Below are 14,709 nucleotides of genomic sequence, written 5' to 3' on the forward strand. Positions count from 1 at the left end.
CTCATCCTGATGTGCAGGTCAGCTCCTTGCACAGTTGCCGTGTGTGTGAGTGGTTGAAACTGTAAAGTGTTCCTGTTATGTGGATAGATGTGCTAACATGAAATCGGCCCCATTTGCTAGTCGCACATGATAAGAACACATATTTGCCTTGCTGCATTTTGTCCCTTTGCTGTCCTATAGTCAGTAATACTGCACACATCCACTGAAGGATACAGCAGAATTTTTAGTGCCATCTGGTTACTGGTTCTTTAAACGTGTTTCACTTTCCTCAGTCACTAACTTGGTCTGATTTTCTGAACTGTACAGTAAATGTGCTGTAAGGCTTAAAAAGCAAAAGACAGTCATTTATCCGTTGTTCGTAAAAAATTGCAAAAAAAAAAAAAAAATGCAACTCTCTCCTTAAAAAGGCAACACAACGTTCAGCCATTCTCCCAGAACTTTGATAGTTTTACAGCTTTAAAAATTAGCTGCCTTTTAGATGACCACTTGAAAGAACACTTTTCTATCAGATATAAATCTGAGGCAAGGTTACAGTTTTGATCTGTCTTTTTTTGGTCTTCTTTATAATGAACACACACTGCAGAATAAAAACCACCATTTCTAAGCCTGTGTGAATGGTGAGCGTGAGTAGTCCCTCCCAGAACTGTTAACGCATCTTGTAAAGATAGTCAGGGGAGCTTTTTGTAGCATGTAATGCTTTTACAACATCACAAACCGCAGGATTTCAAAGACTTTTTTGTGGCTGTGCTATTCGGGCCACAGAGGGGAAAAAACACAACAAAACTGAACTAATAAATTTTTGGTTTCTCTTTCTAGCCTTCTGTGAAGAGGGATGCCGAAGCGGCGGGACCTGTGTGTCTCCCAACACATGTGTCTGTCCCTCGGGATTCACAGGACACCGCTGTGAGACAGGTAAGACCTGAGGACATCACCTGACCTTTCACCTCTCATCTGTCCAGTTTGTTCAGCTGTCTGTCCCAATTAAAATCCGACTCAAGCATCACATTGTTTTTATTGACTTTCAGGAATGACATTGGCAGGATGGTCATTAGATGTTTTTTTTTTCCTGCTTCACTATCCACACACACACACACACACACACACTTTCATGCTCTGGCTTTAAAGTGTTGTTTAAATTGGACACTGCAGAGATTGAAGCTCCCAAGAGAGTCGTAGAAAGAGGGAGCTAATTGTTCCCTACCCTCCTCCTCTCCTTCCTTCCTCCCTCTTCCTTTCTTCCTCTCCTTTTTCACTCTCTCCATCATTTCTCCCAGTTGTCCTTCCTCCTTTCTTTTCTTTCTTTTCATTTTCTCCTCCTTTGTCTTCTAACTTCTCTCATTTCTCCTTCCCTATGTCTTTTTCCAGTTTTTTAAGCTCCTTCTCTTTACCTCTTTTGCTTCCTTTCATCCTCTGCCCTCCTTCCCTGACCTCTTCTTGGCTCTCCTCTGCTCACCCATTTTCTCCTTTCCTCCTTCACCCTTGTCTTTCTTTTACCCCCCTTCCATTTTCTCCCTAGATTCTGTTCTTGCTTTCCCCTTGTTCTTTTTATTCCTATTAGCTTCCTCGCACAGCTTACTCCTTCACCTCTCTTGTCCATCTATCTCTACTTACACAACCTCTGTCTTCCTCTCTCTCCTGTCCCATCCTCCCCTATGCCATTAAACCTCCTGTCTCTGTGGTCTAATTTCGCTGAAGTGATCAACCTGCTCTCGTGGAGCACAGGAGTCACGGGTCAGCTATTTGTAGCATGTTGCCATGGTTTCTCTTTAGATAGGTCAGACAAAACCTTCATATTTTTACATATTGAATACATCATTTGTGCTGCTGTCAGTCAGCATCCTAATATGTAAGTGTAATGCAGAGGAAGACTCTATTTGCTGTTTTACTGTGTGTGTGTCTTATCTTCATCACACATTTTAGACCAGCACCAGTGTCTTGAAATTAAATCCACACTGTGCATATTGAACTGATCAAACTTAATTAGGTTGTATAGCACATCTTCATTAGGAAGGAAAAATGTATGGGCATGATAATTTAACTCATTCCAAGTCTAATCTCAGAAAGCAGCCTAACTCTGCAGGCTCCAAACTGTAGTCAGCTACTCATGAGGATAACCAATCAATTAAAAATAGAAGTTTCAAGACCAGACAAGAAAGAAAGATATCGTGCTAGAAATCGTCAAAGACAGAGACACTATTGGTTTGATTTCAAATGTTCATTTTATCTATTGAAAAACGGCTTAATTTGTTTTTGGCACTGGGTCTCCCCTGGTGACGACCGGTCTGCTGTTTCCAGCCTAAAAATCGATCCCATGTTCTTTTAGGACACGTCTCTCCCTGCGATGCTCTGATCCAGAGTATAGCCTTACTATCTGGTCACAACATCATTCTCAGATACTCCCTGAAGATTGTGAATCAAATGAAAAAAAACCCAAACACATACACTTTATGAGCCAAATGTCTCAGTACACACCTGTGTAGCATCCAATCACTTGTTCAAACAAGAGGAGGCAAGACATGTTTCCGGGTTTAGAGAGAAAGGGGACTCTGCTGTGTCATACAGCTATACGCTGTACTGCAGCTTACAGTTTGGACCTCATTAAACATGTAAGGCAGGCTTAAATTTCTACATGCAGGATCAGAACGTGCAGATACAGATACTCGGGTTGCAAAGACACCGGAAGGTAATTACACAAAAGAGAGACATCACTGCGTGATACAGACTGATCCTTCATTTTTTTCTCTCAAATTCATAACAGTCATGAATGTACTTAAAGAATAACTTCCTACTTCATCTCTATGACTTAACCACAGATCTGAAAATGAATGTAATGAATGTAAACTGAAATTCAAATAATATTGCTTGCAACATGTTTTTTATCAGCTCTGATTTCGATGTTACATAAAATTACTGAAATATAAATTTCCACATTTAATCCATCATCTGCTATAAGAGCACAGAATGGCTTTAAGAGCATATGGAAGTAGCTGGGCACATATTAGATGATATGCAGAAATGGACAGCTGATAATTGGGATGAAAGGTCTTGCAGGTCCGAAATCCCGAAACATGATTTATTTTCACTACATCTCAGTGTATTGACCATGAATAATTTTGTCTCTATAATAATGAACTTTACTCAGTTTCTCTATGGACTCTATTGTATTCAATTGTTAATCAAATCAGTGTTTTTAATTCAGTTTCATTCATCAGCGGTATGAAGAAAATAGTTTGAGTGTTAAGGTATATCATGATGAATTGTTTGAAACATGCAGTTTATCCATGTAGAGTCATTTAAATTTTCTATTGGAGGTGCACGTGAGAAGGCTTTTCTTTTTTGGGGGGGGGTGTATAGCATGCAGTAGGTAGAACATAGGACGACCACTCGTGAGATGCAAATTACTTGCGGTGTTCTGAAATACGCGCAAATCAACACAATTAGACATCACACAGACGTTGTACGGGGGGGCTGGCAGGTTAAAGACTGTTTAACTCTTTGCCCCATAAAGACGACATTTGACAACAATGCTAATAGGCGTCCAAGGGGGAAAGTGTTTAACGGTCTTTAACCTGCCAGCTCCCCAGGACAAAGTCTGTGTGATGTCTAACAGTGCTGATTTGTGCCTGTGTGAAAACAGTGCAGGTAATTTGCAGCTCGCCGGTGGTCGTCCTTTAAGTTTTAGTTGATTCTCCATATAGTATTCATATTAAGAAAACATTAACAAATGCAAAGTCCATTGAAAGTACTATCCCTGAAGATCCTTACACTCCATGTGCGATATATAAAGACAGTATGAAATAATCTTAGATTTCATGTACAAACTGTAGAAAAAAAAAAGAAAAACCTTTGCTCTCATTTGGAACAAATTCTTCTTGCTTTTATTGACTTAGGTGGTAGCTGGATTGTGTGACTTTAGACTTGAGTGCATAAAAATATTTGTTCTATCTAAAAGGTTTGGGAAGAAAGACTCATCTTTGTATAATAAGGACAGTTCTCTACCTGCAGGTTATAAAAACCTGGCAGTCTTTTGAATCTTTTTTATGTTTTTTTTGTCACCAGCCTCAGCTGTGTGGGTGTAAAGTTTGCTTCATCCCAGTTTCGGCCTTTTGAGTCTCTAGCTTTGTGCCACATATTTGTAATTTTCCATCACTGGCACTGGCCTGTGTTGTTCTGTGAGCTTAAAGAGCCAGTCCATCTTTAACTTGAATTTTTTGACTTTGTGTTCATGTCATTCATCCTTAAATTTTTACAAATGCATTTTGAAATAAAATACCTTCATCTATGCCCAGTTTCTCTCCTTTATAGAGCAGAAGACTGAAGTGAGTATAGTTTTGATTCACTGCTCCTTCTTCCAGAATTCGTTTGATTGCAATTATTATATTAACCTTTGCTGCTTTTGCATCAGGGGCTACAGTGGGTTGCAAAAGTATTCGCCCCCCTTGAACTTTCCCACATTTTGTCACATTACAGCCACAAACATGAATCAATTTTATTGGAATTCCACATGAAAGACCAATACAAAGTGGTGTACACGTGAGAAGTGGAACGAAAATCATACATGATTCCAAACATTTTTTACAAATAAATAACTGAAAAGTGGGGTGTGCGTAATTATTCAGCCCCCTCTGGTCTGAGTGCAGTCAGTTGCCCATAGACATTGCCTGATGAGTGCTAATGACTAAATAGAGTGCACATGTGTGTAATCTAATGTCAGTACAAATACAGCTTCTCTGTGATGGCCTCAGAGGTTGTCTAAGAGAATATTGGGAACAACAACACCACCATGAAGTCCAAAGAACACACCAGACAGGTCAGGGATAAAGTTATTGAGAAATTTAAAGCAGGCTTAGGCTATAAAAAGATTTCCCAACCCTTGAACATCCCACGGAGCACTGTTCAAGCCATCATTCAGAAATGGAAGGAGTATGGCACGACTGTAAACCTACCAAGACAAGGCCGTCCACCTAAACTCACAGGCCGAACAAGGAGAGCGCTGATCAGAAATGCAGCCAAGAGGCCCATGGTGACTCTGGACGAGCTGCAGAGATCTACAGCTCAGGTGGGGGAATCTGTCCATAGGACAACTATTAGTCGTGCACTGCACAAAGTTGGCCTTTATGGAAGAGTGGCAAGAAGAAAGCCATTGTTAACAGAAAACCATAAGAAGTCCCGTTTGCAGTTTGCCACAAGCCATGTGGGGGACACAGCAAACATGTGGAAGAAGGTGCTCTGGTCAGATGAGACCAAAATGGAACTTTTTGGCCAAATTGCAAAATGCTATGTGTGGCGGAAAACTAACACTGCACATCACTCTGAACACACCATCCCCACTGTCAAATATGGTGGTGGCAGCATCATGCTCTGGATGATGGATGGAGCCAAATACAAATACATATGTTTTGTTTAAAACTAAACATATCCATGTGTTAGAATGGCCCAGTCAAAGTCCAGATCCAAATCCAATCGAGAATCTGTGGCAAGATCTGAAAACTGCTGTTCACAAACGCTGTCCATCTAATCTGACTGAGCTGGAGCTGTTTTGCAAAGAAGAATGGGCAAGGATTTCAGTCTCTAGATGTGCAAAGCTGGTAGAGACATACCCTAAAAGACTGGCAGCTGTAATTGCAGCAAAAGGTGGTTCTACAAAGTATTGACTCAGGGGGCTGAATAATTACGCACACCCCACTTTGCAGTTATTTATTTGTAAAAAATGTTTGGAATCATGTATGATTTTTGTTCCACTTCTCACGTGTACACCACTTTGTATTGGTCTTTCACGTGGAATTCCAATAAAATTGATTCATGTTTGTGGCTGTAATATGACAAAATGTGGAAAAGTTCAAGGGGGCCGAATACTTTTGCAAGCCACTGTATATTCCATCGCATTTTTAGTCACATTTTTTCTCATAATTTACTCCTCTCACAGCCAAATCTTCAGCTTCAGATCTTATTCTTCAGTGAGTTAACAGCAAATAAAGTCACCACTTATCTCATTTAAATTATTAACTTATTTTCCAACCCCTTAAATTTGTAGCTTAGGAGGAAAGAAATTCATACGATTTCCTGTAATTCTTGGCTCTGAAGATTTGAATCATTGATTTGGTAATCAGCAGTCATTAGCATGCAGGACATGTTTTGAAAGGCAATCAGCCAGGAACTAATTAACTCCCCTATTAACATCATCAAATATCTATCAGTTAATTAACGTGGCAGTGAAGCTTCACGGCCGTGTTCTCCAAGAATGCAGTATTATATGCAATATTATACAGTATCTCACAAAAGTGAGTACACCCCTCACATTTTTTAAATATTTTGTTGTATCTTTTCATGGGACAACATTGAAGATATGACACTTTGATACAATGTAGTCAGTGTACAGCTTGTATAACAGTGTAAATTTGCTGTCACCTCAAAATAACTCAACATACAGCCATTACTGTCTAAACTGCTGGCAACAAAAGTGAGCACACCCCTAAGTGAAAATGTCCAAATTGTGCCCAAAGTGTCAATTTTTTTTAATTCAATTCAATTTTTCAATTCAATTTTATTTATATAGTGCCAAATCACAACAACAGTCACCTCAAGGCACTTTATATTGTAAGGTAGACCCTACAATACTGTGTGCCAACAATTATTTTCCAACACTGCCTTAACTCTGTTGGCCAAGGAGTTCACTAGAGCTTCACAGGGTGACACTGGAATCCTCTTCCACTCCTCCATGATGACATCATGGAGCTGGTGGATGTTAGAGCCCTTGCGCTCCTCCACCTTCCATTTGAGGATGCCCCATGGATGCTCAATAGGGTTTAAGTCTGGAGGCATGCTTGGCCAGTCAAGTACCTTTACCCTCAGTTTATTTAGCAAGGCACTGGTTCTTTTGGAGGTGTGTTTGGGGTTGTTATCATGTTGGAGTACTGTCCTTTGGCCCAGTTTCTGAAGGGAGGGGATCATGCTCTGCTTCAAAATGTCACAGACAGTGTTGGTCAAGTTACTTGAAAAAAGTAATTAGTTACTTTATTACTTAGTTGCTTAGTTACTTTTTAAAAACATGATACAGAACTTGCAATTAACATTTAACATTAACATTGGAGCACGTTTGTGCAAAGGCTATCTGCCTTTCCAGTATTCAGCTTTCAAGAACTACATCTTACTTGACAAAATCTCCTTTTGTGAAGCAGTGTTTGCAGTGTCATTATTGTCTCTGAATGCATTTTTATAAGAGAAATATTCTGAGTTGAAACTCCGGCTGAAGTTGAATCGGTAAACATTTGAAGAAGCTCTTAAAGTGCTGAAAGGCTGTGAAATTAATCTTCCATGTGAAAACACCTTAAATTTAAATGACAACAAGAGTGAGAAGTGTCGGCTGAAATCTCGCCATTCAGAATGAGTGAAGTATTTTCTGATCTCCAACATTACATTGTTATTTCAGCTCTGTTTGTTCCTTTAACTGTATCCCCATTCACCTCTGCGACAGTTTCACAGCCTCAAAACTAAGTGTATGCTATTGTAAATGATTTTTTTAAAAGATGGAAACAGTGGATGTAGGGAGGAAAGATGGAGATAAAATACTTTCATGTCCTTAAAGTGCTGTCTGGGTTGCTGGAGTTTCCTCTAGAAGACTTGCCGTAGGCAACGTGTAAGAGGAGTGCAGAGGCTTCTTGTTTTACCTCTGTGCATGACATATTCTCTGTCGCTGCATTTCATTCTCAATCTGTCTACCCATCTGTTGAACTCTCTTAGTATCTGTCTCTGTTTCTCATATACATCTGTCTCTATCTTCTGACTCCACTCCTATCTCACTCTCTGTTGCCCTCCCCTTCTGTGCAATAACGCTGCTCCACTGACACTCGTCTGTATACTGTAGCTCAATGAGAGGTTGAAAACATCTAAATATAAAACCAGCGGGAAAAGAGATGATCTTACTGCTGATCTTTTCATCTTCTCCCACATTGATGTGTTCTTCGGGGCTGCCTGTCTTTCTCCAGTGGGCTTACATAGCTGCCACTGATCCACAATTGGACCACTCTGATTTTACTTTCTGAAAGTCTTTACACCAAAGGAGTCAAAAACTTAGAAGCCGACCTAGGAATGAACTCCCGCTTCATATATATTCAACTTCATTGTCAGAAATAGCATAGTTTGAGTATGTAATGTACTAGAGAATGTTCTGCTGGAACAGAGCTGACAACTTCTGTTGTCACCAGTGTGACTTTATAAGAGAAGCATCAGAAACAGCCATGGGTGAAAACCAACCATGCCAGTGTCACTATTCAAGGTTTAAGGCCCAATATCTCCTAAACGTTACATTAACCTCTAAACAACACATGAAGATTAGGTTAAATTAGCTAGAACTGAACCCCCGCCATTCATACTGGAGCCTCATTTTGAATAAATCACTGTAATGATTACATGATGAGGACTTTTTCTGGAGTGTTTTCACAAAATTATTGATTCAGACTTAAATGTTATTTAGGAAACAACTTTGGCAATGAATGCTTCATGATCGCCAGACATTGCTGAGTAATCACATTTTGCCTTCGGCACATTTAAGGTCAAAAGATGCTGGCATCTAAGTAAGACAAGTCTGTAGACATGCAGGTGATATATAACTACAGTGATTTTATTTAAATGTGGCTTCTGGATGTGCTGTAATGAAGTCAGGAAAAAAGAAGAAAAAACTACAATAAATGCAACCATTTCTAAATTGCTGACATCTGACAGTTAAGAAGTATCAGTAGCAGTACAGGACAATGTAAAGTTAGCCTGTTAAACCACTTAACAGTTTAATTGGGTGAGTATGCTGATTGGTGAACCACTGCTGAACCTTGCACTCCTGTACACCAGACAGTTCCAGTGGTTGACAGGTTCGATTTTTCCTTAGCACCTCGCACCCTTTACATAATGACTTTGAGTTCCTTCTGGGTGAAGGTTTCTGGTCACAAAGTGTAGAACAACAAGGTTTAAAAACAGCCTCATTCCAGTAGCCGTCACTCAGATGAGCAAATTATAGCTTTGTGCCTTCATGGGTGACATCATGCTCAAAATCATGATCATTATTAGTTCTTGTTTTCGGTACAGAACTACAGAACTAATTACCAACGGGTACAAATAAAGTAACCTGAACATGAACTTGTTTAGAAGTGCACACATGGACAGCTGTGAGCACAAAGGATGAGTAGTTGTTGTTATTATGCTATTTCCTGCCTCACCTGGAGTTCCCCTGGAGAGCAGATGTATAGTCGATGCCATTGTAGCGTGTTGTCTGCATGAACGGGGATTACATTGAGCCTTGCAGTCACACTACGTTCACATAATTTATATTACTCAAACCCGCGTGCTTGCAGAATATAAACTACAACACAGCAGTTCTTTAAGTAACAGCCTAAGCTCTTGTGTGGTCAGTCCACTGCTCCCTTAATCCAACATGCTGTTAGCTTTAAGCACCGTTACTGGTCACAGACCATCAGGCAGCAATGAACACAAACTCTGGTTGCCGTCTCTGTCTAAGGACACATTAATGTTAATGCGCCATGTGACATTTTCCATGATGTTGTGTTAGTAGGTTAGTAGGGCTGGAATAGCTGTAATTATGTAAAGCTCAAGAGGCCAGAGGATTCTCTCAAGTGCTTTGGGATTATTTTAACTACAGTATGTTTGGGTTAATTCCAAGTTTTCTATCTGAGCTAAAGTGCACAGCTCTTCACAATCTGTGTTGTCATAAAGTTCTCAGTACTCACGGGGAACATCCACACTGGGCAGAAGTGAACATGTTTGCATTGTAATAGAAGGAAACAGAAGGAAACATGAAATGCAGTCTGCTCTCTTTTCCTTTTTGTGGTATAACTAAGATTGATGGGGTATATTTATGTGTGTACTCCAGCATATTGCAACTCATACAAGGTCATCTGTCCACTTCACTTCCACAGACAAAGAGAATGGAAGGCTTCCCAGACTAAAGCATACTTGTAGACACATAACAGCTTCAAAAAAGCTTCGTAAACTAGTGTACTGAGCATCAGGAAATATTGAGTGTGCGCAAATGAAATCAGGTTTTATTATAGTTAAATATAAAAAACTTGTTAGGCAGGTGATGGATGGCATGTTAAATAATGTGTGTTTCCCATAAAAACAACCACAGAGACTTGATTTTTCTTTGTTTACAATTGCTGCTGTGAGAGAGAAAAGAGTCAAAATTTCTTGGGAATGGAGCAAAGGTCCCAAACTGTAGGACAGGCTAGGTGGGTGGAAGCTGCCCAGGAGCACGGGAGCCAAAAAGCATGAACCCAGGAGCAGATGTGGCAGTGCAGGGCCTGCGAGAAGGAGTGACATTAAAGAGTACCAAGGAAGACTCAAACACAGGAGTGTCGCCAGATGGCCCAAGAGAAAAACCAAGCTACAGTTGACTCTGTAGAGCATCGATGAAGTTGAGGTATGATGGGGTAAGGCTGGGATGAATGCTGAGGTCTCAGAAGCATGTTCTGAGATGAGACTGCTGACCTGGTTGCTGAGTCAAGGGTAAAGCAAGACACAGCCTTGTAGTAGTCTGACCTCATAGGAAATTCTGAGCTATTGCTAGGATTACATAGTTTAAAAGGTTCTGGTACTTAAAACCTGCTAAAGGGGATAATTTACCTTCTGCTTACTGTCTCAAATCTAAACCTGCACTGACTAGAAATGGCAAAGGATTTGGGCAATTCCCCGGGGCAACAGTTCACACAGAGGTAATATGTCTGTGAATGCCATGGAGAAAAATATGATGAGCTGGCAATATTTGGTAAAATATTATCTATTACAGATTGTTTGTTTGTGTTAAGTCAAATGTTTGTTTTCTATGTGATTTTATTTATTGCCAGTAAACCTCTCAAGGAACTCTCAAGCAAAGCCAGCCAACTTTGAGGTGATGCTGTCTTTTCACTCAGAGATATAGATCCAGATGCTGAATAAAGAGGCTCTTACCAAAATTTGGACCTGCTCTAGAACATGCATTTAAAGAGACAGAAGCTATCACACACAGGTTAACACTCGCTGGGCCTTAAAGTTGTCAGGAAAGTCCTTCAACCACTTTGGCAGAGTTCATTTCAAAGCTGCCTCTTTGTGCTGCCTGTGAGGGCTTCTTTTGTATTTGCCATATAAACAAACTAGGGAGTAAAACAGATCACAAAGAATCCAAAAACTAGCAAAATCAAAACAGTAAGAGCAAACCAAAGGCAGGGCAGCCAGGGGAATGAAAAAACACAGACTACATAACACACCGGGGAGGGGGATGATGAGACATGAGTGAACTGAGTAAAAACAATCACATAGGTGGGAAAAGGAACACAGGGAAGTTAAAAACAAAAAAGAACAACAACATAGAAAAAAACTAGAAAGCCACATGATGAAATATTCTTTAAAATAAACCAGGACAAAAGGACATACTACAGAAAGCAACATAAGGAAATTTGGTCCTCAAGAGAAGCAAATAAAAATTTACAAAAGGCCCCGGGGCAGACCCAGGACACGCTGGAGAGATTATAACTCTTGGCTGGCCTAGGAACGCCTTGGTGTTCCCTTGAACAAGCTGGGGAGGTGGCCGGGGAGAGGGAGGTCTAGGCTTCTCTGCTTAGGCTGCTGCCCCCACAACCCGGCCCCAGATAAGCAGAAGATGGATGGATGGATGGAACAACTTAAGGAGATTTTGTCCTCAAGAGAACCAAATACAAATTTACAAAAGAATCAATTCAAAAAACACAACATAGCCATAAACTTGACTTTTGATTATTGATTATTAGTATAGCCTGTCCTCATCTGGCCAAAATTGTACATTTGTCACTGACAATAATAAAAATATTGGAGGCTGCCTATTAGAGCAGGCCGATATGACCAAAAATATTTATCACGATATACATTTGAAAATTTGCGATAACGACATAACTGACGATATAATTGACACTAGACAAAATACTTTACAAATCCACAAAAAACCCCATCATTGTATTTTCACTTAAACAAGCAGCTGTTTTTTATGTGCATTAAAGTTATATAAAAATGTAACAGTGCAAATTCCTTGCTGACAGTTTAACCAAAAGGCATTTCCAGTGGAAATTGGCCGACATATCCTCAGCATAACCATGTATAATATCCACAAAACCTAAAAAGAGGTTATACACACACAATACGGTAATATTATGTTGAAGCACAGTACGTATCACTCCGCGAGGCTCCTGACTATGGTAGCCGTAATGCTCCGACAATCCATCAAGCGGTGCAGGTTCGTAGCTTACCAAAGTCGTACTAAAACATTTGACAGATTTTCGAGCGCCGTGTACCACATAAAATTGGTTCGAGGTCAGTAAACACAACCAGAATTCATACATAAGGCACACGGGATTATAAGGGGCACTGTCGATTTTCAGAAAAATCAAAGGATTGATTTTAAGTGTGCCGTATTCTCCAAACAACACAGTAATAACGACGGCCCGCTAGCATGCTCTACCAGAAATAGTGCTTTGTTGTGTATCTGACGGACGAAAGCTAAACCAGTTCCACACCACTGAAGTTGCAGCATTTTTACAAACCAATTCTGGTTCATCCGTTTCATTCAACGATCCGCTTTCGCCCTTCTCATTCTCCGTCGCCGCCGTGCTTTTTCCGCCATGCTTTTTCCGCCATGCTTTTTCCGCCGTGTGTATGAAAACAAAGGCACTGCACATGCGCGTTTTACCCATATTCTATCGCGATATTTCATTTTCTCATCGTTGCCCAACATTATACTGGTATTACCGTGAACGGTATGATATGGCCCAGCCCTACTGCTTATGCTGCCCCTCAGCCACCTATTAGCTACACCTCGGATATCGATTTCAAAATCCTGTTTTTGAGTTATCGTATTCAGAAACTCGGGTGTCCACACCCAAGTGTGACGTTGTCATGTAAAATTAAGGCTTACATTTCTCCAATGCTCCAACAAGAGGAAAATCATTTCAGTCATTTTTAAATGTGAAGATGTTGAAAACAGTTAAATTACAAATCTGATAACAAAATAAGAAATAAAGGAAATTTCAAATTGACCTTCCCTGTTCTCTAGTGTCTGAATTTGATAATTGTACTTACCATAAAAGTGTTGATATCATATTTTTTCATTTGGAATAATTTAGTAATCCAATCTAATAATAATTAAATCATTCCACATGACAATATATATAACAGAGATGACCGAAAAAATATGCAGTCTAGATGGGTAGTGGTCAGTTGGTAATCATTTTGTTCATTCTTCCTGTTTCCTGGAATTAAAAAAAACACACACAAAATAATAATGTCCTAACGCACATGCTTTTGAAAAGGTGATGATGGCAGTAAAGCTTTTATCCCATTGTTGCTGTTCTTCTTGTGTCCTCCTCATTCTTCACACCTTGATGTTGAGAGTCTGTTTACAACAACAATGTCAAATATGGAAATAATGAGCTTAGTGCATATCATGAAAACCAAAGCCCTACACATTTGAGGAGTTTGCGTGTGTTGGGTGGCATGAATTGAATTAGAGTTACTTGTTCTTTTTTGACAAGCCTCATAGTAATTTGCCAGGATATGATGCCTACACTAAAGACGTCAAAATACAGGCCAAGCTTTTTAGATAACAGAAAATGAAAGACAAAGCCTTTTCCTTCATTTAATTGAAAATAAACGTGTTCCTTAGTCACATCAGTGATTTCAAGTTGGGCTGCTGAAAGACACAGTGAGAGGAGAAAACTGAAACATTACAGAGAGAAGGAGAAACAACATATAAAATATTCAACTTGGTGACAGTGAGACATCTGGAGACACGTTCAGTCTCAAACATTTGTTATTTTGCAGAATATGTGATCGGCAGTGAGTGACAGGCAGTGGGTTTTACACGCCGTGTGACTCTGTTATCGTAGCAAGGTCATTGTAGGAACAAGCCTCACCAAGAAATGTGTTCTGCAAGTGTAGTGAGTCCTGAGCAGAGGGGTTGGGGCACTATGTTTTATTGCTCAGCCAAAAAAACATAAGTTTAAAACATATTAAACACTCGATCATTCCTGATGACCCTTGTCCCAGGTTTTATGTCTACAAACAAACGGTGATGAAACTACCATCCTTTCTCCCAGCTATGGGTGATAAACTAGGAAACCTCAGATATAACCTGCTTCCTTCTAGCCTGTAGTATGTTTGTTTGTTTGTTTTAATTAAAACCAATCATATTGTCACCCAGCTTGATGCAATGGCCATTTACCCCGACTCTGACTTTGGCATGTAACTGAAGCAGTTTGTGATCAGTGCCTTTGTTCTTGCACAATACCTCAATTAGGAGTTGAGACCTTGTGATTTGACCTTGATCAAATCAGCACTGCTGTGCATGTAATGCAAAGTCTGACTCTGCTCTTCTCAGAGAGAAAACCCAGTGTAGATAACCTCTTGAGGAGACTTTTAAAACTGTAGAAATATTTGTCCTTACAGGCAATGATGTAAGGTTTTTGTCATCTTTTTTTTAATTTTTTTTTATTTTAGTATTCTACTGGAAAACCTTGGGTCTTGACATTGATATGCATATTTGCCAACTTACCAAGAAGCAGGATATTGCATCTTGACACATTGCAATTATAAGTCAACCCACAAGACCTGATGGATCCTCTCCCAGTGCTCCAGTGCTAGAAACCACAAGACAATCCAATGTGTCTTTGATGACATAAATGGAATCGCTCCACTATA

General features: G+C 39.9%; 1 protein-coding gene across 1 annotated transcript in view; it reads left to right on the forward strand.

The window, feature by feature from the left end:
• The window catches only part of LOC100705180 (protein kinase C-binding protein NELL1), a 292,322-nt gene that overhangs the window by 248,959 nt on the left and 28,654 nt on the right, over nucleotides 1–14,709 (forward strand). Inside the window, exon 15 of the mRNA XM_005458917.4 lies at nucleotides 817–912. Within this exon, the coding sequence (XP_005458974.1) occupies nucleotides 817–912 (96 nt within the window). The remainder of the gene's footprint in view (nucleotides 1–816; nucleotides 913–14,709) is intronic.

Source organism: Oreochromis niloticus, linkage group LG1 (assembly GCF_001858045.2).
Source record: "Oreochromis niloticus isolate F11D_XX linkage group LG1, O_niloticus_UMD_NMBU, whole genome shotgun sequence".
NCBI classification, from domain to species: domain Eukaryota; kingdom Metazoa; phylum Chordata; class Actinopteri; order Cichliformes; family Cichlidae; genus Oreochromis; species Oreochromis niloticus.